The 26689-nt window shown below is 40.4% G+C and overlaps 2 protein-coding genes across 7 annotated transcripts in view; both read left to right on the forward strand.

The window, feature by feature from the left end:
- On the forward strand, positions 1-7308 carry morn2 (MORN repeat containing 2). Of its 5 annotated transcripts, none has more exons than XM_017707841.2 (5): positions 1-39; positions 2279-2329; positions 3245-3351; positions 3762-3898; positions 6065-7308. In XM_017707841.2, the coding sequence occupies exons 2-5, from the start codon at positions 2287-2289 to the stop codon at positions 6165-6167; spliced, it is 390 nt and encodes a 129-aa protein (XP_017563330.1). In that variant the 5' UTR covers positions 1-39; positions 2279-2286; the 3' UTR covers positions 6168-7308. The 5 variants fall into 5 exon arrangements, with proteins under 5 accessions (XP_017563330.1, XP_017563329.1, XP_017563331.1 ...); XM_017707840.2 differs by lacking the exon at positions 1-39 and adding an exon at positions 1277-1382; XM_017707842.2 differs by lacking the exon at positions 1-39 and adding an exon at positions 1277-1382 and having other exon boundaries at positions 3796-3898.
- The window catches only part of arhgef33 (Rho guanine nucleotide exchange factor (GEF) 33), a 24422-nt gene continuing 3914 nt past the window's right edge, over positions 6182-26689 (forward strand). The window contains exons 1-13 of one of the 2 annotated variants that reach the window (XM_017707771.2): positions 6182-6257; positions 10561-10884; positions 12606-12649; positions 15637-15801; positions 16591-16688; positions 16781-16887; positions 19127-19231; positions 20401-20524; positions 21191-21323; positions 21935-22042; positions 24100-24192; positions 24613-24830; positions 25973-26035. In XM_017707771.2, the coding sequence (XP_017563260.1) occupies positions 10863-10884; positions 12606-12649; positions 15637-15801; positions 16591-16688; positions 16781-16887; positions 19127-19231; positions 20401-20524; positions 21191-21323; positions 21935-22042; positions 24100-24192; positions 24613-24830; positions 25973-26035 (1280 nt within the window). In that variant the 5' untranslated portion in view covers positions 6182-6257; positions 10561-10862. Of the gene's footprint in view, positions 6258-10560; positions 10885-12605; positions 12650-15636; positions 15853-16590; positions 16689-16780; positions 16888-19126; positions 19232-20400; positions 20525-21190; positions 21324-21934; positions 22043-24099; positions 24193-24612; positions 24831-25972; positions 26036-26689 lie in introns of those variants that run through there. The other variant, XM_017707773.2, reaches the window with a different exon arrangement.

The following is a 26689-nucleotide window of genomic DNA, read 5'->3' on the forward strand; positions in this document are numbered from 1 at the left end:
TTTATTTATCGAGCGCGTTTAAAGGCTTCAATCCCGCAGGTGTAGTGTTTATTTATTTATTTATTTACTTACTTACTTACTTACTCACTTACAGTTTCCACACTCCAAAAATTGTACATGATATTTTTCCAAGCTCTGAAAATATTGAACTTTATACAACCGTTCGGCAGACGCTCTTATCCAACTTACGGTTTGATCGTTTTACACAGGTAGGCGAAGGTGGTGTTAGGAGTCTTGCCCAAGGACTCTTATTGGTGCAGTGTAGGGGGCTTACCCAGGCGGGGGGATTGAGCCCTAGTCTACAGCGTAGAAGGCAGAGGTGTTACCCACTACGCTAACCAACCACACAACCATACAAGCTGACTGGTTGAAAAGCGTTTCGCCACCATCAGAGCCGGTTTATGGAAGCCTGGCCGCTCCCTATTTCCCCCGTTATAACGAGTACAGGACTGTTCAACAGCAGAGGGCGCCCGCGAGTGAGTCCTCAATGAATGGGAGTGAATGGAGCTCAACGGCTAAAAACTAAGTTAAAATAGTTTCTAATCACTCGCCCAGAACGTTTCTTTAATTTCAGAAAGGAGAAGGATGTATTTCACAAAAAAAAAAAAGAAAATCCTACTTTTATATTTCCTTTTTTTTACAGCAAACGGGTTTTAGGCAGCAGGAGGCGGGCTTTACTGCTAGAGCGGGATGATTGATGGGCCAGCGGAGCAGCTCATTGGCTGGCTATTAAACGTTATTAACGTAGCTTGCCTGATTTGTAGTGCCTATAGTAAACACTAGGCGGCAGTAAAGACACGTCCATGATTTGGGGACCTAGAGTTGCTAGAACATCACGTTTAAAACAACAGAATTTGACTAAACAAAACCAAGTGACATTAATTATTTAAAAGGAGAACAAGACAGATGCGTGTAAGCAAAACGCACAATAAAACAAACAACAATATAAAACTTTTCCGAGTTTTGAATGTAGTGCTGTTATTGAACCACTAGATGGCAGAAAAGACGCGTTTACAACGACAGGATCAGACCGCCGTGTTGTATTAATCAAAATGTATACAAATTCATTCAAAAGGAATAAAAAATATATTATGAAATATTTACGTCAAGGCACTCAATAACATACAGAAACAACATATAACGTGCCTGATACATCGGGTGTATCATACGTATCTACGAGTGTAGAAGTAACAGTGTACTATATAGGGAATAGGGAATAGGGAATACGTAACCATTTGAGATTGAGCCTTGGACTAAAGTGTTGATCGGTTGCCATGGTGATGAATTTAAGACGTTATCTACTCAGTGTTAAAGTGCTGAATGCGTTTAGCTGAGCTGTTAGTGGAGGATCGTCTGCTGTATCGTGTTTATCAGCATGTCTGGTGAGTAACGTTACATCCCTGTCAATACTTCAGCATTACTGAAGCGTGAAAATCCGCTTTAATGCAGAGGTGTAAAATTCAGGTCCAGAAAGCAAAAATCCTTCCCAGGATTTTGTTCCAACGGCCTGGCTTCTCTAGTTAGACCAAACCTCCAGCCGAGCTGTCCAGGCAGTTGGAACAAAATCCTGGGAAGGACTTTTACTTTCTGGACCTGAACTTTACACCTCTGACTTTATGGGCATTTACAGCGACTTACTGCAGCATCTTACGTTCGCGTTATAATAACCAAAACCTCTCCGAAAGTTCGAGAAGCTGAGACAAGTACGGAGCCTCTGTGGTGACGTGGTGGTAATGTTTTAATAACGCGTGACCACAAATGAATATATTAAGGCCACAAATTAAAATACTGAGTGACAAATTATTTTTTTGAATAATATATAATAAATAATTACACTTAGGCCACAATTTACTATATGGAGGCCACAAATTACTATATTGGGGCCACAAATTAATTAGGCTACAAATAACTATATTAAGGCTCCAAATAACTACACCGAGGCCACAAATTAATATATTGCGGCCACAAGTTATGAGAAACTTTACATGTGGCCTCATAATGTTAATTTGTGACCACGCCTTATTAGAAAATACTCATCACGTCACTTTAGGGGCTCTGTCGAGCTGCTATGCTAGAACTATAACAGACAGATTAGCAAGCTCTTTGATTTATTTTAGACTGAAAGCTTAGTGCGCTCACCTAGATGACCTCAAACATCCTTCTTTCAGTCAAAAAGGGAGGGAAATGTGAGGAGGCTAAAGGTAATACAGTCTAAGTCTCCCCACCACTGTCTAGATTTCTTTAACTGTTTCATTTAGAGAAGATTTCTGTGTTTCAGAGCCTGAGATGTTGAAAGTATCATTCATTTTTCCAAATGGAGACAAATATGGTGAGTGCAACATGTGTCTAATTTAAGGATTATAGCAATTTAAACTCATGAAAAGTTCTGTGCTGTTAAAATAAGTGCAGTTGCAGTTTGAGTTGTGTGTGTGTAGTTGCATGTTTTTATCTCTTTGTGGGGACCAAACAGTCCCAGCATAATGGAAAACATGAAGACTGTGATGTTGTGGGGTAATTTGGCTGCAAAAACAGCAACAAGTACAGGTTTTATTAGAAAAAGTAAGATTAGGTCGTGTTTACTTAGGTTAAGGTTAAGGTTGAGTAAAGTGGAGCACAGCAGCATTTACATATCGCTGCTGTCGGAGCAAAACCTTGTATGTCCATTTTTGTTGTTTTCAGTTTTTGACATAATTTGAAAATGTATGTTGGCCTTTACAGCGTCTGTAAATTTCATGCTGAATGGACCAAAAGAAACCGTCTAGAATGACTTGGAAAGAACGTCTGGTTCCTTTGACTTACATTAAAAGTAAAGTATGATTTTCTCACAGTGGAAGGATGGACAGAAGCACCTGTGGATGCTTTCAGATCTGAAGCAGCTTGATTTTCTCTCTCTGTCAAAGATGAAGTGCTGTTTATCTGATGGGGGCAGTTTTAGTGTCTGTCAGGTCTTCCAGGTGGTTGTTAGGAGCCCCATTTTCTCTGTAGCTCTTAATCATTTTTTGATCTCCAATTTTGGAAGCTCCTGTTTTTTTCACTTTGAGCTCAAAAATATCTCCTGAAAAATGTGAGTTGAAGTGAAGTAAATGAAGGGTGGTCTTTCACCTTTCTGCAGTACTTTTTGGAGATGTGTGCGCAAGACCAAGACCATGGAAACCCCACAAAGACAGTAACACATGCTTGTGTGTGTGTGTGTGTGTGTGTGTGTGTGTGTGTGTGTGTGTGCGTGTGTGTGTGTGTGTGGTAGAGGGGGAGTGCGGTCGTACCCCCGATGGTGTGTTGATTAGACAAGGCATTGGCACACAGATCTCTTCCTCTGGAACAACGTACACTGGAGAATGGAGCAATGACAAGGTATGTGAGTATTTATATGTTTACGGTTTCCATCATTTAAAGCGACAGTTCAGTGAAAAATCAAATGTACACATTTTTCCCTGCTACATGAAATGTAGGCGATCAGTTGGGACATTTTTGGTGTCTGAAGTTTGCCTCATTTTATTTTACCTGGTATACCTTCCGTATGGGGCGAATGTAGCTAACGAGTAACAGAAAATTAAACCCTAACCATTAGCATTAGCCTCATGCTAATTGCATGCCTGAATCATCACACACTCGCCTCAAACCATTTCAACTTATCAAATAATCTCAAATAAACTACTTCTTATTTATTTATTTATGAAAGTTTAGTGCAGCATAACTTTTGCAAGACAATTATCAGCTATTCAGCCTTCTGGGTAATGTAGTCTTCTGTGTGTCTGTTGCAGATGAATGGCAGTGGGACTCTTTCTCACCCCTCAGGCGCGGTGTATGCAGGGCAGTTCAGAGAGAACATGTATCATGGCAGCGGAACGTACTCCTTTCCTGATGGGACCAAATACGCTGGAAGTTTCAACAACAACAGGTTACACGCTTATTAATGTTCTTAGCTTGCATCTTAGATCCTAACTAACCTTAATAAGTTACTTATGGCATCATCATTATAGCATCATCAGCTCCATACAACATCGTTGAGTCCAACAATAAGCTTAGAAATTTGCCCGTCAGAAATTTGCCAGTTATGACAGTTTTGTATTGTCATATTAATGTGCATTAATGTCTTCAGTAGTTTGTAAATTGTCGGTGGGGTTGAGGTCAGGGCTCTGTGCAGGCCACCAAACTCATTAAACCATGTTTTTTTAGATGGCGCTTTGTGCAGGGTCACAGTCGTGCCGAAACAGGAAAAGTTCTTCCCCAACTGTTGCCATAATGCATGTAATTGTCTAAAGAGTCTTTATATGCTGTAGCATTAACCTTAACCTTCACTGGAACTCAGGGGCCCCAACCCTGAAAAGGCCGATTATCCCTCCTCAGCCAAACTTTACTGTTGGCACTATGCATTCTGGTAGGTAGTGTTCTCATGTTATCTGCCAAACCCAAATTTGTCCATCAAACTGCAAGATGATAAGAGTCCAGCAGCAGCATGATTGTGCGCAGTTGCTCAGCCATAGAAACCCATTTCATGAAGTTCCTGACGCACAACTCTTCTGTTGATATTGTTTCCAGAGGCACTTTGGAACTTTGTAGTGAATGAAGCAACAAAGGATGGGTGATTTTTACACAGCACTCGGAAGCCCCACTCTATGGCTATGTTTACACAGAAGGTAAAAGTGGCCCAAATCAGATTTTTTTCTTCATATGTGACTTCGATGTGTGTCAGTGTGAACAGGAAAGAACGCATTGAATCTGACATTTGTAATTCTGATTTGAGACGCTTTCATATGTGGTACTGAAATCTGATACGTATCCGATCTGCGGCAATGTGACTCTTTCTGAGCAGCCAGCTCGCAACTCACGCTGTTTTTATATCAATCCAACTCAACACTTGTCATAATTTTGTGCATCTGAGACCTCATAAACATATTTCTGTACAACAATTAGAAGAGACTTATCCACAACCCTCCATATTTGAAGAGAACGAGGCTGCAGTGTCAAAGACCAGTTAAAGTCTAAAAGTAAAGTTTACAGAATCCGAGGACACAAACCAAAGAAGTGACAGTGGCCAAATAACGTGCCCTTTTTACAGCGAGCTCAAACACATACTGGGTGGTGAGCCCAGCTGTCAGTCAGTGAAGCTTCATGATGGTTCCTGTGACACTGGTGAAGATGAAACTGAACCCTCTGGGAGCGATTGGCGTTCATTGGAAGTCATTGTTTACCTCCGGATGAGCCCTGTGAAGCATTTTTCTAGACTAATGTTGCATATAGGTCACATTTAAAAGATAATAAGAACAGCCAAACAAAAAAATCGGATTTGGTGAGAAATTTGAGCCACTTTTACCTGCTGTGTGAACATAGCCTATGAGTTTACGTGGTCTTGCGTTTCATGGCTGACCTGTTATTGCTCCTAGACACTTCCATTACACAATAAAAGCACTTACAGTTGACAGGGGCAGATTTAGCGGGGCAGATATTTTACAACCTGACTTGGGTGGTGAGGTGGAATCCTATGACAGTCAATGAGCTCTTCAGTACCTCCCATTCTGCTGCATGTGCTTGTCTGTGGAGATGGCTGTGTTCTTGATTTTATATACCTGTTAGCAATAGGTGAACATCAGAACTCACTAATTAGGTGTTGTCCACATACGTTTGGACATATAGTGTATTTATAAACAGTAATGTGGTATGGATTGATAGTTTAAAATCTGCATCTCTCTGCTTGTTCCAACAAGCTACGAGTGAGTAATTTGTATGACGTTACTGTGTAAAGCGGTGATAATTTATGTAGGCTGGCTCATGTAGAAACATGCAAGATCTTTGATTCTGTTGTTATGACTGTCACTTCACTCCACATCTCCTGCAGCTGTCCAGCATGAAATCACTTTAGAGAAAGAATTTAGGACCTGTATTTGACTAAATATTGGTCATAAGATCTCCATTTATGGGTTTGAAGACGTTATGTTTCTGAATTACATCCAAACCAATGTTTTCACCTCAAGCTCAGTGGGACACGATGGCAGTGTCTAGAGCTGACTGTATGAGGGTTTACTGCGTAATTGGTTATGTGGGATGTTTTTTTGTTTCTTTTCAGATTTGAAGGTGAGGGCGAGTTCGCTGACTCAGAGGGACGCGTGTGGACTGGAACCTTCCACAGAAAAGCAGCACCAGGACTCAAACTCAAGCTTAACATGTAACACAAATGCTGCATGAGCTCTGTAGAAGTGAGGCCTTAACGCAGTGGCTCTGTTTTGATTTCCAGACACTGCGCATTCTTTGATCAACAAGTAAGTATGTGTTCCTCTTATAACAGAACACTCATTGTCTGTCTTGAAAAAAGGGTATTTTTTTTCATGCTGCTTCTGATCTTCCATTCTGTAAGAGTTTTTAAAAAATATTGCGCAGAACTAAGACATTAAAAGCATTAAAAATGGGAAAAAAATATTTTTTGAGGAACTCGTAAGAGATGTACAATACATTTATATTATTAACTTTAAAAATTGGGGGGAGATTCTGTCTCATTTTGAAACTGCATCGTTAATTCTCCATTCTACACAGTCTAAGGCCCAATCCCACTTCTTATGTGTACCCCTACCCCTTGTTTTCGAGTGTCATCTTGCCCCTTGGAACTGAGTTATAACGGGTAGTGGTAGAAATCTTCCCTACAAAATGGGACCCTCAAATAAAAAGAACATTACTTCATTAACAGCTTCTAGCGCTGCTCTGTAAGCGACCCTGCAGTGATAGCAGAGGAGGGTAAAGTTCAGCAACCTTGCTGCTGGGCTTTAGTTACATTTATGGCATCATGTGCCTTGAAAGAGGGGGCAATGATTTATTATCACCCACCCTAAATCTTCAGTGATATGACGCTGAATTCAGCTATTCGCCAGCTTCTTGTTTGAATTTTCCCGTTCCACCTTAAACGAGGCAGCAGTTCTGATGCCTGAGGTGCCAGAATGTAACTGCTGCACCATTTAAGGTGGAACAGGAAGTTTAGCGAGCTACAGAGACATGAGCTACTACTATCCATTTTTATGCTTGTTATGAAGAAAAGGGTCATAATACATTGAAACAACGTTTAACTAAGATTATACAGTGGTTGTCGTAATTTTTGGAGTGCGCCTCTGTAAAACCTCCATTTGGACAGCCTTGTAGCCTTAAAACCTTGCCCTACCCCTCAATCTCATCAAAAATCAGGACACCTGACTGGTAGAGGAGAGGGGTGAAGTGGGATTGGGCCTTTATATTAAACAACATTCATGTAAACCCTCAGGGCCTTCCAGGCCTTCGAGGAGAGCTTAGCAATTTCTGTGAAATAAAATAATTACATGTCTGTAACTGTTTTTTCTTTTTACTTCTTAGTCAACCTGATCATTTTCTTTAAACTCACTCTGCAAGCATTCATTTCATTATTAGTGTTTGGTTGGAAACAAAGTAGTTAAATATCTGAAAACACAAAATTATCCAATCAGTTTTTTTTTCTGTGGTATATAAGTAGATACAGCCAAGTGAGCTCTCTCATTGGTTAGGACTTCAGGAGCTGAACCGAAGGCCTAATGCAGGGGTCATCATCGTTTATAAGCACTTGTTTAATCTGCAACGAGAAACTGTCAAACACTAAAAAGCCGTGATGCTGAAGTCAGCTTCTCATTAGAATTTCCTCCTTAAATAGTGCAGCAGTTACATTCTCAGGCTGAGATTTAAGGTGGAACGGGAAAAGTCGAACAAGAAGAGAACGAGAAGCTCAGCCTCGTTAAAACGTGAACATTGAGAGACATTTTACAAGAAACTTTTCTACTTTTGAGTAAAAGTTTCCTGCCAGAGATGCGAGAAAAGTATCTATAGCTGAGTTAAATAATTTATATAATATTTCATATATATATTTTAGCCTATACTAGCACATTAGCACACTGAGACATATTTTCAGACAAGATGGTAAAACATTACTTTAGTAAAATGGACAAAAAATGTTGTGGCTCCTAAGGTGGCTAGATTTTTGTTGAAAGGACAAGATTTTTTCCCCACGTAGTTTTGGACCGTTTCTGTTGTTCCGTTCATTATGAAATTTTAACACAATTCAAAGGGTAACTGGAGTTTTCAAAGCATACAAAAAATCAAGAAGACCTACAAAAATGCAGCTACGACAACATTTAGGATTCGACAGTGGAGTCAAGCAATCACATTCGTTTTGATTTAGCAAGCTAGAAACTTGGGGGTGGGGTTTGAAGGGGGCTTTTCTTTGTTTTTGGCAAAATCCAGCGCTAAAATTTGATGTTAATGCCAGAGGCGAGTTCTCATTACAAGATTACCATCCCAAATCACAGCTGTGATGTCACAGCAATGAACATATTCACTTACATTATGACTGCTCATTCAGCCTTTGACTGTACAAAAATTTTGACAAAAGTGCAAAAATAAATGACTAGAGATCCAAGAATACAACTAGTTAAGCGTGTTGTTCCTGAAGGGACGGCCTGGATCCACAGTGATTTTGCAGGTGAGACCGGTCAACTGTATCATGGTCAGTGCTACCTTTAACGATTACAGCTAGTGGACTCCCACACAGTAATACACTTACAGTCAACTACCATGTGAGCCTGCAGAACATTCAGATCTTAGATAGTGATGAAACGATTTAGAACTTTCCATCATGGTTTTAAGAAAGACCTTCCGCACACACACACGCACACACACACACACACACACACACACACACGTGCTTCATTAAGAATCGGAACTTTGTTTCATGGAGAGAAACTGTGATTTGTGAGAAGACTGTGACCTTCTGAGAAAAACACGCCTTCTGTTCAGCATCTGAGCATCCCCTAAACACACACACACACATGCAGCTGAGCTCATGACTGCGGTAAATAGTCAGGAGTTGTATAAGACCTGAGAAGAGTGCTTCCTGCCCATAGGGAAAGAGAGAGAGAGTGAGAGAAAAGAGAGAGAGAGAGGGGGGAAGCCCAGTGAAGATTCAGTAGAGTAACTTAATATAATTTTTGGCCATATTACAGTCAGTGCACTGTTCAAACGCTTGGAATTTCAATAAATGGCTGCTGATAAACGTATAACAATTCTGGGTCTCACTTTATTTCTATAGTCCCCTATAGATTATCTACAGCTGTTCAAATGGTTAAACTACACCAATCAGGCATAACATGATGACCACCTCCTTGTTTCTATGCTCATTATCCATTTTATCAGCTCCACTTACTGTATAGCTGCACTTTGTAGTTCTACAGTTACAGACTGTAGTCCATCTGTTTCTCTGCATACTTTGTCACCCCCTTTTACCCTGTTCTTCAGTGGTCAGGACCCCCATGGACCCTCACAGAGCAGGCACTATTTAGATGGTGGATCAATCTCAGCACTGCTGTAACACTGACGTGGTGGTGGTGTGTTAGTGTGTGTTGTGCTGGTATGAGTGGATCAGACACAGCAGTGCTGCTGGGTTTGCGTTTTCAAAAAACAATACCATTTCTCAGTTTCAACATTTGATCCGTTGTTTTTGCACTATTTTCGATGAAATATAGAGTTTATTTGCATATCATTGCATTTTGTTTTTATTTCCACAACTTTTTTGGAAATGGGGTTGTATTAATACCCAGAATGAAGTAAATAAAGCTGTATCCACATTTAAGGTCTAGTAAAAATGATAATAAAATGAAAATCCAATATAAAGTTGTAATAAAATGAATATCTTGGGTACAATGATAGAAAATATTCATACTTCAGTTCTAATAAAACTGAGTTGATTGTAAATAAGGTTTGAATAAAAAGAATGTCCAGAATGCCTCATATTTAAAAAAGTGGTGACCAAAGGTCAAAGCAGATAAGAGATTACTTGAAATAAATATTTACGATTTATGATGATAATATTTACCTATATTTAATAAAATCGTATTCCTAAAACCAAGTGAAAAGTTGCAGATATCAGCAACAAACAACGCATATACTTGTGGTAAGTTTTGGATCGTTTCCAACACAGCAGTGACACTGAGAGCGAACCGCCACCCAAAAATATCCAGACAAGAGCAGCTTTGTGGTCAGAAGCTGACCACTAATGAAGGGCTAGAGGACGGCTAACACAAACTGTGTATCAGCACATGAGCTACAGTCTCTAACTGTACACCAGCAAGGTGGGTTATCAAGGTAGCGGTTTCTAATAAAGTGGCCAGTGAGTGTAGAAGCACTGCAGATACTGCTTTGGAAAGCAATTCTTTGTGGTTGTTCTTTAATATGTGAGCTGGGAGGGTTTGTATCTTAATCTTAACCTTATGCATGGGAGGTTTTTCTTGATTTTTACTGCTGGGTGTGCGAGCTTCACTTTTTTATTTAGATGTTTTACACAGTTTTAACACTTTACAGCTCTGAGTCACTTCAGTAAAATACGCAATGACTGAAGATCTGCCTGGAAGTGAAGATCTGTGTGACTCCAGTTCATGGTAAATTTGTCTTAAAGGTTGAAGAGGAAATTGAATCATCTGTTTTTTATGAAGGAGCAGTGCATCTCTTTCTCTCTCTCATCCCCCTCCCTCATCCTTTCATTTCTCCACTTACTGTAAAACAAGGCCTCTTTTTGTCCAGCGCCTCATCAGACTCACATGCCTCAGAAGAGGGAGAAGAGATAGGTGGAACAGAGGAGAAAGAGAGAGAGAGGGAGAGGGAGACTAAAGTGGTCTACGAAAGCTAGAGCTCAGCTGATCCGAGCCGACTGGACCACTGGAGGCCTCAGTTTGGCCACACAGCGTCTGACGTTCAAGGGAAGCGGTGAGGGTTCTTCTAGAAGTGGTCAAAAAGAAAGACAAGATTCCAGACGCTGGAGAAGACTGTAGAAGTGGAATTAATACTGGAATATTAAGCCGGAATCTAGAACTCTCCAGTGGATCATGGAGAATGGCAAAGTAGAAGGTGAAGTGGAAGTTAAATTCATTTGATTGATATTCATCTCACGTTTTCTGCAGTTTATTTCCCCTCAGAAATTGTCTTATTAGCCTATTATGTAATGCTTATTTATTTATTTAGAAATGGTCTTTATTACAGCTTCCATTCTTTTCAGGAGACTCACTTTCAGCTCCTCTAAGAAATCTGCAGCCACACCACAAGTTCAGGCTTAGAAGCTGGTTGAATTCTGTGCTTCTCATTTCACAGAAAAGTGAAAAATAAAACACAAGGCAAATGTACTATATAACTATAACAGATAGGTCTGGTCCTAAAATCTGATTGGCTGAGCCTCATTCAAAGCTGTTGTAGTAAGAACCTGTTGGTGACTTATGTTCTTAGCTAGAACTAGGCTGGTCAGCTAGCTGACAGGCTAACAGATAGCCACCAGCCTACACAGCTCCATCATTAATATCACAGGCTTGAAGTAAAGCACTTACAGTATGATTTACTGTAAAACAGTAGTATTAAAGTTTTTAAAATGTCACTTGAATGTATGAGGGGGCAGTCGTGGGCTGGAGGTTAGGGAGCTGGCCCTGTGACCAGAAGGTTGCCGGTCCCGACAGCACATGACTGAGGTGTCCTTGAGCAAGACACCTAACCCCCAACTGCTCCCTGGGTGCTGTGGATAGGGCTGCCCACTGCTCTGGGCAAGTGTGCTCACTGCCCCCTAGTGTGTGTGTATTCACTAGTGTGTATGTGGTGTTTCACTTCACGGATGGGTTAAATGCGGAGGTGGGATTAAAAAAAGGATCACTTAAAATGTTTGAGACAGAACCCAGTGTCAAACCCAGGCTGAAACCCAATGACTCGTGTTCCCTAAATAGTGTTCTAGCTAGGAAAGTTTAGAAATTCTAGCCTCTACAGCCAAATAGTACATCATTTATCAAGTGAGTCCCAAATGAGTATTTCTTAGCTGTATTTTGCACCATTAGGGTGCAGGCTCTAGTATTTAAATTCCTATGTAGTGCACTATGTAGGGAGCAGGGAGACAGTTGAGGTTCAGCCCCAGCACAAGAAGTACTGCTAAAGTACTTATAAAGTGCTAAACTACTTATAAAGCAAAGTTGTTTGCATTAATGGTGCTGTGTTTTCATATGTTCATTGTTACATGACAAAAAGTTCAAGAGTAAAAGTTCATGAAATGACTGCAATGTACAGTGATGGGTGATCAAATGTTCTCCTCCTTCAGTAGTCCATGGCAACGCTACCATACTCTAAAGGAACTACTTTTCTTGGCAGAATACTTGTTTATGTTGGTTATTATTAATAATTTATTATTAATATTGTATATTTTGGCATATTTCATTTTGGCCACAGTTACATAAAAGCAATAAGTCACTTGAGGCTGTCCATTTCTGTAATTTTACCACCCCTTCTGCTTCGTGTTGTGCCTAAGAACACCCTTCCCCGTGATAAAATCGCTGTAATGCACAGCCTCTTGTGGCTTCTTGCTTTAGTAACTATATTTGAAGTAAAAGCAAAACTTCAGTAAAACAACTTCTTACACAAAATAATGTCTTATTTTGATTGTAGCAACACGGAAGCCAAAACAAAGCAGGCCTCACAAGCCCATCTGCTTATATAGACCACCTTCAATTGCTCTGACCATTCATAACATTTCCCCTGGGTTTCACCCGCAGTACAGACTCATAAAGAACTGTGTGCTATGTTTCTATTTCATCTCTCAGATGCAGATGGACACATGGATGACACAGACTTGCATATGGTCCAGGTAGAGAAACCCACAGTTTTGTTTAGTGTTCTCTTTCTCCCCCACCTCCTCCACTGCTCTCTCTCTCTGATGGCTTTCACATGATCGTGAGCTTGATTTGTGTCAGTTGCTATGAAGGGGCTGGTCATGTAGGCCACCATTCAAGTAAATTGATTCGTTTATCTGCTCAAATCTGAGGTCACTGAGGACACAAACACACAAACCAATGCTGTTAAAATCACAGAGACAATAAGTCTTAATGGAGAAAGTGTGACCGAATTGTGGCCAAATTTAGCTTGACCCTCCGCTACTGTAATCACATTAAAGTACATGTCGCATACATGTCTTAATCATCCGCACATTCATGCTTTCAGTCACTCGTTTTGCTTCACTCTCTTCCTCACCGCTTTTTCCTCTTAGTTTTCCACTTCAGCTCATTTTCTGTCTATTTTTCTCTCCCACATGGCTCCCGACTGGGTGTGTCACATAATATCTGAGCGTGGAAGACTTTCAAAACCTATGTAGTGCGGTATGTTTGGAGTCTTTCGAGATTCGGCCAGAGCCAGTTAAAAGGGGCCTGACCACTTCCTGTTTCTCCCTTTATATCATAAACATGACTGTAAAATGCTAAAGGGCATCCCTAATGAATATGAGTGAATGGCTAAAACGGCTGAAAACTAAAAATTAAACAAGTTTCCAACCGTTTTCCATCCATATTCCATCAAAAACATCAAAGAAAACACTCAAATCATTCCGTTTTTTCTACAGCAGACAGGTTTCACGTAGCAGCACACTAGCATTACTGCTACTGAGTGCTGATTGATTAGCATTACTCCTACTGAGTGCTGATTGATTAGCATTACTGCTACTGAGTGCTGATTGATTAGCATTACTGCCACTGAGTGCTGATTGGTTAGCATTACTGCTACTGAGTGTTGTTTGGTTAGCATTACTGCTACTGAGTGCTGATTGATTAGCATTACTGCTACTGAGTGCTGATTGATTAGCATTACTGCCACTGAGTTCTGATTGATTAGCATTACTGCCACTGAGTGCTGATTGATTAGCATTACTGCTACTGAGTGCTGATTGATTAGCATTACTGCTACTGAGTGTTGATTGATTAGCATTACTGCTACTGAGTTCTGATTGATTAGCATTACTGCCACTGAGTTCTGATTGATTAGCATTACTCCTACTGAGTGCTGATTGATTAGCATTACTCCTACTGAGTGCTGATTGATTAGCATTACTGCTACTGAGAGCTGATTGATTAGCATTACTGCCACTGAGTTCTGATTGATTAGCATTACTGCCACTGAGTGCTGATTGATTAGCATTACTGCTACTGAGTGCTGATTGATTAGCATTACTGCTACTGAGTGTTGATTGATTAGCATTACTGCTACTGAGTTCTGATTGATTAGCATTACTGCCACTGAGTTCTGATTGATTAGCATTACTCCTACTGAGTGCTGATTGATTAGCATTACTCCTACTGAGTGCTGATTGATTAGCATTACTGCCACTGAGTGCTGATTGTTTAGCATTACTGCCACTGAGTGCTGATTGATTAGCATTACTGCTACTGAGAGCTGATTGATTAGCATTACTGCTACTGAGAGCTGATTGATTAGCATTACTGGTACTGAGTGCTGATTGATTGGCATTACTGCCACTGAGTGCTGATTGATTAGCATTACTGCTACTGAGTGCTGATTGATTAGCATTACTGCTACTGCCTAAATTTCCTTTGGGATCAATAAAGTATCTATCTATCTATCTATCTATCTATCTATCTATCTATCTATCTATCTATCTATCTATCTAGCATTACTGCTACTGAGTGCTGATTGATTGGCATTACTACTGCTGAGTGCTGATTGGCTGCTGTTTTGTACATTTTAAATTGGATTTCACTGGAACCTCTGAATTACAAGCTTTTTAAAGAGACAATACATGAACATTGATACATCTGTGCTAATAGCAAGCAAGCACTCCTGGGCAATGACATGACATTCAATGGAAGTAGGTCTACCACTAAACTTATATTTAGGTTTAAGCAATAGAACACAAGAGGGAATGTGTTATCATGGAATAATATCACAACTTCGAGTGTTCTACTGCTTTTATACAACAATAAACAAATAAATAAATAAAGTAAGAAATTAATTAAACCTGGCCGTGAATGCCGCTTTTAATGTTATAATATTCGCAGTTCCTTCCTCCAAATTATAGCTCCTAAACAAGCAGCTTGTTGCTACGTCAGAGAAACGAGCTCCGCTCACTCACTGCACAGCCAGCAGTTTGTTCTCCAGCTCCACACTGACAGTTTGGGAATTTAGTGTAGTCTCATCTTCAGAATCTGACTGAATCGGCTGTCGGTCAAATGTGATCTTAAAAGTATCCATTTTTGCAACGGCGTCTCAGCGGAGTGATACAGTGTTTGTCGACAAACCTGACATGTCAGAACACTTCTCAATCAATCGGCTTGCTTGGCCAGAACTAACTGTTGTATAATATATAATAATACCAGCTACTCCGTCCATACTATTCTGCTGTCAAATTAACTACCACACTGGACATGGCTTTACCTTGCTGGATTGTTTTTGGTGTTTTTTGTGTACTTGCCTGTCATATGAGGTCAATTTAGTGAATAGAGCTTCTTAATGACCTCAAAATTCAGAGGATCCAGTGATATTCAGTGGAAAAATGTACATGAACCATTTTTTAATTGATTTTTGCCATAGAGAAATCCACCTTAGACAGGAGTTTCTCATATGAGCATTACTCCAACTACAGAATGACAACTTAAGTGGTGTATAGGAGCCTATTCATTTGGAACTTGCTCGGGAGCGCCCTCTAGTGTTTGACAAACCTAGAAGACATTATTGAGTGGCAGTTCTCCTCACTACACATTCTCTGTTTTGGCCACCTTCTCTGCGTTACTCGTACTTTACTCATGAACTTGATTTCTGTTGACCTTCTGTTGACGCCCACTTTTGCAGTTGCAGGCCCTGTGGGCAGAGCTAAAGGTGGGACTTGGGGGTGTTGTCCAGGAAGTCACAGCATTGCAGCAGAGCAACAGACGATTGGAGGAGAAAGTCTCCGCCTGCCAGAGGGAGACAGGCGAGAAGATCCTGTCACTGAGAAATACTCTCAACACACTCCAGGTGCACACATGTACACACACTCGCACACGTTGCAAGCTCTTCTAGTCACTGGTAAGTTTTGGCTGGAACAACGTTTTACTCCACTACTTTCTCTGTGATGGTGCCATAACTTGCTACTCTGAAGCAAAAGTAAACTCAATTTTATAAAATTAACACCAATCACACCACACCTTTCGCTAGATCCCACCTTTGACTAACGATTGTCCAATCATAGCTTAGCAACTTAAACATGCTATAACTGGTGGAAGGCCCAGGGCCTTCTAGGCCTTCAGAGAAAGTCTAACTATTGCTAAACAGAAAGTACATGTTTTACAGCCTTGCTCTGCCACTGCTTAGATCTTCTGGACTTCTTGTTGGCTGGTTCTTCCACCATCACCTCTAGTTTTTGTTTGCTATTTTTTTAAATGCCTGGTCTGATGTTTTCCTCGATTTCACTCCACTGACCGGATTAAGCGAAATAATGGAAATAACAATGAATACAAATTCAAAATGTATTTTGTCTCATTTATGGTACATGATAAATTGAAACGTAGCCCACATAAGAGAACAATGACAATTTTCCATGATGAAATGATGAAAATATCAAGGAAATCAATAAGATTACCCTAAGAGAATATTTCTTCATTTTTTTGAAGAATTGCACTTAAAAACACTGCGCATCATTAGCAACATTGGTGCTTTAACGATGCAAAGAACCGTTTAATTATTCTTCGAGTGTTCGTGGTTCTATATAGAACCATTTTCTTTACAAAAGAACCCCTTTTTAAGAGTGTATGGATATGTTTGCAGGAGGATATGAGCAGTGCTCTGACTCAGATCTCTGAACTCAGCTGCACATACAAAGAGCTCCAGAGAGAAGTGGAGTTAGTGCAGAACACACAACACAGGTAACACACATACAAACACCCATAACCACCCCCACCCCACATACCCACGCTTCCTCAGCCCTGACTGAATCTCTGATTTGTGTGATTGGTAGAAAATTCTCCAGGGGAGAGGGGTCAACTGATGGCCACACCCCTCTCTGCAGCCAAACAGAACTGAGCCTTATTCAGCATTACATCAGCAGCCTGCCAGCCAGTCAGAGTGAGTATATAATTATCAATCAGTCCTTTTCCACTTGGCCTCATCTTTAGCCCCGGTGCATCCCTGAGTGCACCTTAAGGGTCGTTCCGTTACTGTATTAGCTCAAGTGAAGGGTGTCCATCGAGCTCCCCAGCAAGAATATAGCAGGCCACTATTGGCCCACTGGATTTCCTTTAGCGTTTTCTGGCTGGCCCACTGGTGGTTAGGTAGAGTGTTAGACGAAATGCCACTTTTCACTGTTCAGTTTACTTATTTTTCCTTCATTTTTTCCAGTTATACAGCTATATACAGTTATACAGCCAGTTATACAGCTGTAACCAATCTAGCACAGTGTCAGCAACAACATTTTTCATCAAAATCATTTTATATTAGGCCTGTTATATATTCGCTCAACTGTTTGTAATATGTGTCTTGGTTTCTTTTCAAAAATAAAAGGCTGTGTGCATTTAAAGTCTGAGGAGACTAGTTATCTCAGGGTTTCGGCAACCCAAAAGTTAAGAAGAGCCGTTTTGTCCTTTCAACAAAAAAATCAAACCATTTTCAAAGCCACAACGTTTCATGTCCATTTTATCATCTTGGCTGTAACTATGTCTCGGCCTGTACTAATGTACTAGTACAGGATGAAAAATATAAAGCAAAAGCACAAACTTCCTTTGCTCTGCTTTAAGCTTTAGCTCAGCTACAGCTGCTTTTCTCACATCTCCAACGGGAAACTTTTCTGCAAAAGTGGAATAGTTTCTTGTAAAATGTCTCTCAGCGTTTGATTTTTTAAAATCAGCTTCTCATTCAAATTTTCCCATTCCACCTTAAATGGTGTCTGAGGCACCAGAATGTAACTGCTGCACCATTTAAGGTGGAACAGGAAAATTTGAATAAGTAGTTGGTGAATATGAAGCAGTTTCTTGTTGCAGATTTAATCAGGAAACCAGCTGGAGTGATTATAAATGTAAATAAGTCCAAATCATTGATGTTCATCTTATATCTGTCGCTTTAATTTTAGGTTAGCTACCAGCTAGGCAAGATTGTTGTCTGCATTGCTATGTGACCAGCAATCTGTGGATCAACCTTCAGAGTAAAAGAGTGAATTGGCAGTTTTACATTAACTCCAGCATTTAAGACCATTTATTGTTAAAACTGGGTTGAACGATCAGCAGAGCTTTATTTTACTGCAAATGATTATTTTATTTTTACCTACAAAGTCTAATTGTGCTGTGGAGCCGCAACAGGGCAGTAAAAGAGCTGCATGTGGCTCCAGAGCTCATGTTGCTGACCCCTGAGTTAGACCCTGTATGCAGAACAGTAATGTAGGTGGTGTGAAGGTGGACGATGAGTGACATGCAGTCAGCAGAGTGTTGATATATGCTTGGGTCATACCCAGAAAAATGCCACAGAAACTGCTTACAGCAGTAAAATCCTTTAAAATGAACTGTAACCTTTCATTTGCTATGTTCAGTATGTTTGCCCACTGACAGCAAAGCTGGTGGACTACTGGAGGCTAAGCAAAAAAAGGTGTTAGACAAAATGCCACTTTACTTTTTTCTTTCTTTCATTACCCTTTGTAATATAGGTGAGTAAAAAATTCAACAGTAATATAAAGAAAACCAGATATACAACAGTAATAATTGTCTTAGTTCATTTTTCAAAATAAAAGGCTTTCCACATTCAAAATCTGTTTGAGGAGATTAAAACCTAGTTAGACCTTGTATACAGGACAGTGATCTGGATGGTCTGAGCGTGGACCAGCAGTGGCAAACAGTCAGTGGAATGTTGACCATATCAAGCCAGCAGGCCGAAATATGCAAGCTATCTGGGGACCTTTCTAATAGCCAGCTAGTGAAGCTAAAGGCCACACAGCTAGCGACAACAATGCACCACAATCCTAAATTAAAGCCTATAGTCAGACAAAGCAGTTATTCACAGAATTAATTTATATTTGAACGTTGAAAAAATGCTTTGCATTGCAAATTTTGCCTGTCAATCTCATTATCTCACTGAAGCCAACCTAGCTGAGGGCCAATGCATGTCAATTTCATAATCTGCTCCTTACTGTCCTATTTGTACTGTGAGAGGCCACTTGTGTAACATAGATGTGATGCACATCCGAGTGTTGAGGCAAAGTTGCTGAGGGTATGTTTAAAGTAGGCACTGACACAAGATGTGGGGTCCTTTTGGATTCAGAGTGGGCTTCTGGACTGGACATTTCAGTAAGAGAGTGCGGTTGTAACGCTGTGTGTTATAGACTCTAACTCTGAGCAGGATTCGTTGAGGAATCGCTCCAGATCTCCAGTGTGGAGAGAAAGGAAAGACAGCAGAGACCTGACAGAACAGGACAACCAGGAGATGAGTGAGTCAAACATTCATACTTTTCTTCATCCACTTTTTCCCCCTAGTTAGGTCTCACCAAATCCTGCAGTGCTATCTAGCAGGAAGGGTGAAGGGAAGGCTAGCATGTGCTACCTCCAAGGCACATAAAATAAGAAATATATATGATAATAAATTACAAATAAACATAATTCCAGAAACTCAATCTGTAAATTACAGTGGGACGAGTAATACAATATAAAACTAGAGAAACGCTGAAGTCAATCAATCCATCAAACTTATTTATATAGCCCCTTTTCAACATATCAAATTCCATGTTGTTTCATGATGACAGAACTGCATAAAGACATGTTGGTATGAACAAAGCAATTACGTGATAATCTACATTTTACATTTCTACAGAGGAGGTTTTGAAAGGCGAAACCAAGTTTTCCAACCTGCAAAAGCTGATAACCAAATCATCTTACATTCTTGAATAGTCACTCATCGGTACTGAGCTCTGCTAAAGCCTGAGTAGACAGATAAATCAATGTGAACAGCTATTAATCTCAGTGTTACTGACCTCTGCTAAAGCCTGAGTGGACTGATAAATAAATGTGATGATCAGTTATTAACCTCAGTGTTACTGAGCTCTGCTAAAGCCTGAGTAGACTGATAAATCAATGTGATGATCAGTTATTAATCTCAGTGTTACTGAGCTCTGCTAAAGCCTGAGTAGACAGATAAATCAATGTGATGATCAGTTATTAATCTCAGTGTTACTGACTTCTGCTAAAGCCTGAGTAGACTGATAAATCAATGTGACGATCAGTTATTAATCTCAGTGATACTGAGCTCTGCTAAAGCCTGAGTAGACTGATAAATCAATGTGATGATCAGTTATTAACCTCAGTGTTACTGAGCTCTGCTAAAGCCTGAGTAGACTGATAAATCAATGTGATGATCAGTTATTAATCTCAGTGTTACTGAGCTCTGCTAAAGCCTGAGTAGACCGATAAATCAATGTGATGATCAGTTATTAACCTCAGTGTTACTGAGCTCTGCTAAAGCCTGAGTAGATTCAGCCACAAGCGCATTAGTGAGGTCAGGCACTAATGTTGGATGATGAGTTCTGGACACTCCAACTCATCCCAAAGGGGTCTAATTAAAAGTTATATATATATATACATGTATACATATGTGTTTGTGCAGGTCGAAGGCAGATGGCTGCTTTAGAGCTGTTGGAGTCTGAGAGAGTGTACGTTTCGTATCTTTCTCTGCTGCTGAAGGCCAACATCAGCTTCAACGGCTGTGAAAACAACCTAAAAGATAAACGGTAACACACTCAGAACTACACGCATGCACAGGGTGTAACGAAAATTTCAAATTTGAAAATTTGAAATTTAAAATTGTTTCGCCTCCTTCTCTTCTGAACATCTCTCATTTGCCATCTTTTGTGGAAATCGTTGTCAACGACCATGAACCTTTCAGAGTAAAGTGGGTGGGGAGGTGGGAGGGGCTTATATTATGCATGCACTCATGCTCTAATTACTGGGCATTTTTCTGTAGAGCTTATTTATTCTCACACTGTAAAAAATATCAGTTTAAATTTACAGCAAATCAAGTCAAAGTCAAGTCAAGGTTTATTTATATAGCGCTTTTTGCAACAGGTGTTGTCACAAGGCAGCTTTATAGAAAAAAACAAATCACTGGCTATTAGTTGCACTACTTTTTTTTTCTGTACTGTATTACGTAGCAAAATAGTCTTGGGTCCCAAACATGTTTTGACAAACTGCATTTGACATAAGTGGAAAATCATGTAAATGACATTATTACACAGGTCCTTCAAGCAATAAACTACAGATACCAATATTACTCCAATACTATTGTGCATCCCTGAATACTTTTACTAGCTAAGTAATGGTTCTGCGAAACATTGATATAATAGGACATCAAGATTCTTAAAGGACCTAACACACCACCCCCTCTCTCTCACTCTCAGGCCGTTTCCCTCTTCCTTGCGCTTTCTGATCCAGCAGCACTTGGAGCTTCTGCACCTCCTTCAGGAGCGCGTGCTGAAGAGCCACTGGCAAGGCATCATGGGAGACGTATTTCTGAGGCTCACCAGTAAAGAGGTGCTATAAACTTTTTCTGCATTAGAAAAACAAGTTGACCCAATAAACTGACCAGAAATCACCACCAATAAGCCAAAATAAAACAGTCAAAGCAAATTCTAGAATTCTACCATCGCAAAAGGACCGGGTTACTTTGGGGTCAAGCTAAGGTTATAACATGTTGGGATGAATGTGCTTCTGCAGACTAAAAGGAGCTGTCCAGCTCTTTAGTAAAGGCAATGGTTCTATATAGAACCATGAAGACACTAAGAAGCATTTGCATGCTTAAAGGGTTCTTTGCGTGGTCATTTTTCAGACTGATGGAGAATGTGTTGTACACACCAAACAGGGTTCTGCTGTTCTTATGATGTCAAAAAACAGTAAAAGAATACTTTTTTGGTGCTGTATAGAACCATTTTCAAAATGGTATAATGTAGAACCATAGAACAGATTCTCCGTCATTCTAACGAAGCATTTCATCATGCAAAGAACCATTTAAGCATGCAAATGGTTATTTGCACGTTTGTAGTTCTATATAGATCTATTGTCTTTACTAAAGAACCCTTGAAGAACTATCTATTTTGAAAGTGTAAAGTTCTGCAAGGTGAAATGAACGTGTTTGTGTTTTTCAGAGTGATTTTCTGGACCACTATGTGTCGTATCTGAAGGAACTGCCAGAGTGTCTCTCAGTCGTCAGCTCGTTCTCCTCAAACTCCTCAAAGTCAGGTGGCCTACTAGAGGTACACAGACAGGTTGCCCATCAGAGTGACATGCACAGATTTTCTTTAATTGTTCGCAATAACCTGATATATTAACCCTATACTGCATGAATTACGAAATACAAACACGAACAAATGGCATAATTACTGAAAAAAGATCAAAAAGCCTTTTTGGGTTGTACTTTGCATTTGTTGTCATGTGGCAACAGCATGTGACAGTGGAACTGCAATCTGCGATGCATGGGAGTAAATCAATACACTGCCATTGGACACTGGTCATTTTCAACTTCCTGGCTTGAAGAAAAAAAAAAATAATTACCATTTATGCCTAAATGTTTTTGAAATACATAAAGGTATGAAAATGGCATTTCCAATTTTGCATGTTGATGCCATGTGGCAACAATTCTGTAGTATTTTGTCATTTTATACAAAACCTATAGGAACAGAAGAGTTTCATTCGTATTGTATTCTGTTATTTATATTGTATATAAATGTATGGGTTCCCTGGTCAAATTACATTTTGTTGCTTTTCAAAGTGAACATTTTAATGCACACACACACACACACACACACAAGAAAACCTTGTATCTCCAAAACTTTAACCTTACATTATTTTTAATGGTAGTCAATGGAACTAGACATTTTCCAGAGTCATTTAGGTCATTTCGATCTATAAATTATGTGAAAAACTGAAAAACATCTAAACTGGAGATATGAGGTTGTCTTCTGACAACAGCAATATATATATATACAGGGTGTATCCTTCTTTTCCGCTCGAAGACTGCTGGGATAGGCTCCGGCACCCCCACCCCCCAATATGTATATTGCTGTTGTTGGAAAAAAAATCTTGTATCTCCAGAATGGTAGCTTTACAGGCAAAGGAAAAACTACTTTACTTTTAATTTAAGTCAATGGAACCAGAATTTTTTCCAAGCAATTTTGGGCCATTTGGTTTGGTTCAATTTTCATGAAATTTACACACAATGTAAAGGACAACAGACATTTTCAAATTATGTCAAAAATTGAAAAACGGCAAAAATGGAGATACGCATATGACACAAACATGAACTTGAGTGAGATCCCATTCTTAATCCATAGGGTTTAATATTATGTTGGCCCACCCTTTGCAGCTAGAACAGCTTCAACTCTTCTGGGAAGGCTCTCTGCTGGCCAGTCAAGTTCTTCCACACCAAACTCACTCATCCATGTCTTTCTGGACCTGCTTTGTGCCTTGTGCGCAGTCATGTTGGAACAGGAAGGGGTCATCCCCAAACTGTTCCCGCAAAGTTGGGAGCATGAAATTGTCCAAAATTTCTTGGTCTGCTGAAGCATTAAGAGTTCCTTTCACTGGAACTAAGAGGCCGAGCCCTGAAAAACAACCCCACATCATAATCCCCCCTCCACCAAACTTTACACTTGGCACAATGCAGTCAGACAAGTACCGTTCCTCTGACAACCACCAAACCCAGACTCGTCCATTGGACTGACAGATGGTGAAGCGTGATTCATCACTCCAGAGAACATGTCTCCACTGCTCTAGAGTCCAGTGGCGGTGCTTTACACCACTGCATTCCATGCTTTGGCAGCTGCTCTGCCATGGAAACCCATTCCATGAAGCTCTCTACGCTGTTCTTGAGCTGATCTGAAGGCCACATGAAGTTTGGAGGTCTGTAGCGATTGACTCTGCAGAAAGTTGGTGACCTCTGCGCACTATGCGCCTCAGCATCCGCTGACCCCACTCTGTCAGTTTACATGGCCGACCACTTCGTGGTTGCGTTGCTGTCGTTCCCAATCACTTCCGCTTAGTTATAATCCCACTGACTGTCGACTGTGGAATATTTAGTAGCGAGGAAATTTCAGGACTGGACTTGTTGCACAGGTCGTGTCTGATTATGGTACCACACTGGAATTCATGAGCTCCTGAGAGCGACCCATTCTTTCCCTAATGTTTGTAGAAGCAGTCTGTATGGATGTGTGATTTGGATGTGTGAGTAAATACTTTTGGCAATACGGTGTGTGTGTGTGTATATATATATATATATATATATATATATACAAACATGCTTGTTTTAATGTAGGGTGACATCACAGGAGATGAGACACGCCCACCCCTGCATACTCTTCTGCTCCAGCCGGTTCAGCGTATCCCAGAATACCTTGGGCTCCTGCAGGTGGGTGCAGCAAGGTTTGTTAAGTATAATTCTGACTACATTCAGGCTTGAAGGCAGTTGTTACCGTTTTTAGCAATGCAATATACCTGTCCATGTTTATAGATAACAGTATGTCAGAAACCACATAAAGAAGTCTGACCAACTCCACACAGTTTGAGGAAAGTACACTTTGTGTGAATTCAGGAATTCAGTTGGCACAGTGCTAATTGGTGGGATATAGGCTTCCACCTGGAAGCTTTGACAGTCTAGTGGTAAAGTTAAGATACAAATTTCAGGCATCATGAATGATCTACATTCAGGGTATAAGGAAACATATGATTGTTGGATAAATCTTTGTAACGTGTTGTAATGTGAGGCCACTTGTGCTTATGGTAAATGTGGCAGTCTTAAACAATCAATTATTGTTTGTGTGTGTTTCAGAGTTTGCTGCGGCAGACGGAATCGGAGCATCCTGATTATTATCTGCTGCTGGTTTGTGTGCAGCACCTTCGCTCCTTCACCGCTCAGTACAGCCACCTCCTCCAGCACAACCAGGAGCTCCTCACACACTCACACACGCACGCCTTGAGAGAGCGCGCACACAACCTGTGCACACACCAGCAGGAGCGGGCCACGCACACTCGCAAAGACCTCAGCAGGTATTGTAATGTGTGAGTTCACCTTGACCTTTATCACAACTTCCATTCTATACAGGAGACTCACTTTCTGGTTTTCAAAGGAATCTGCAGGGATATTTTTTCCACACCCCTGAAGTTCAGTCTTAGAAGTTGGTTGCATTTTCTGCTTCTTATGAATCAAATAATCCCGAACATGTTGAGGTCTGGACTCTGGGGTGGTCAGTCCACTGTTTAGCTTATTTGACGTGTCTCTTTCCTTTTCTCAGTGAGGTTCTTCTTGACAGCTACACATCCTTTCAGACCCATAGCGCTGAGATCTCACAGTGGAAGGATGGACAGAAACACCTGCGGATGTTTTCAGATCTGAAGCAGCTCGGTTTTCTTCTCTCTCTCACAGATGAAAGCTTTAAGTGCTGTTTATCTGATGGGGGCAGTTTAGTGTCTACCACGTCTTCCAGGTGGTTGTTATGAGCCCCATTTTCTCTGTAGCTTTTAATTAACAGGAATTTCCATTACCTCCTCTGCTATGTTGAACTTTCAGGTTAACCCCTTAAATGACCAGGACCTGGCAGCAAATGTTCAAGCCATTTGAACGTTATTACTTCTTACTTTGTGCACAAACAGAAAATGGATACTTTTAAGACCACATTTGACCGACAGCTGATTTGGTCAGACTCTGAAGATGAGACGACACTAAAATCCCAAACTCTCTTTACCACTGAGCAGCTTTTCAGTTGGCAGCTGTGACAGAAGAACAGCTAAACAACCTGGAATCAGCCAGAAATGAACCCAATACCGTTCGCCTGACCCAGTAAAAACAGAAAAGCTGCTCAGTGGTGACGACAGTTTGGGAATTTAGTGTAAGGAGCTGGAGAACGAACTGCCGGCTGTGCAGCGAATGGGCGGAGTTCGTTACTCTGACGTAGCAACAAGCTGCTTGTTACATAAAAACATATTAAACGCCACGTTCATGGCCCAGTTTATTAATGTCTTACTTTATTTAACTGTTGTATAAAAGCAACAGAACACTCGAGGAGTGTTCTATGGCTATACATATATAAATGGGGGAGAGAGAGAGAGAGAGAGAGAGAGAGAGAGAGGGGGGAGCCTTAAAGGTCTCTGAGTGTGTTTTGTGTGTATAATTGGCATGGTGTGTGTTTCAGATCGTCAGTAAAGCAGCTGTATAAAGTGGACTATGAGAGCTCCTCAAACTCCAGTGCACTAATGTGAGTTAACAGCTAATAACATTAAGCAAATTCATTGTTATTTACAACATAATTCACCCATTTACCTCTGCCCATCTGCAGTTATATGCAAATGTCTGAATACCCTCTGTCAAATTAACACATCCTCTACAGGGAACAAACTTAAATATGTTTTTAAATATGCAAATTTTAGTGCACAATTTATATTTATTTGCTGAATTTAACTGATTGGAAACAAAACCTATAAAATGTACCACGACTTTTGCACAGGCCATGTTTGATGTTTTTCCCTGATGGGTGAAAGCTTCACTATGTAAAACTTGAGGATTTGGAGACCTCTGTGGTGGAAATATGTAATTGCAAGGAACACGTGGTAGAACACTTTGTAAAGTGAGTTGCGTTTTGCACCCTGTCCTGTTGGATGAATCTGATGATTGAAAGAGTATTTAAAGAGAACTCTGGTGAAGTCAAACCAAACGTGTCTAATATGGTCATCATATCTTCAGCAGCGTAATGTTTTTTCATTATTAATGGTTTGAGACCTAAACATTGTCCTGGACCTTCTTTCTGAGCATGTTTTGTGATGTTAATACATACTAATTTTTACAGGGCGACTTGCGGCAGCACACACACCTTATATTTTAGCAAAAAACGTACACGGTGCAGCTTCAAATT

This window comes from Pygocentrus nattereri, chromosome 10 (genome assembly GCF_015220715.1).
Source record: "Pygocentrus nattereri isolate fPygNat1 chromosome 10, fPygNat1.pri, whole genome shotgun sequence".
Lineage (NCBI taxonomy): Eukaryota > Metazoa > Chordata > Actinopteri > Characiformes > Serrasalmidae > Pygocentrus > Pygocentrus nattereri.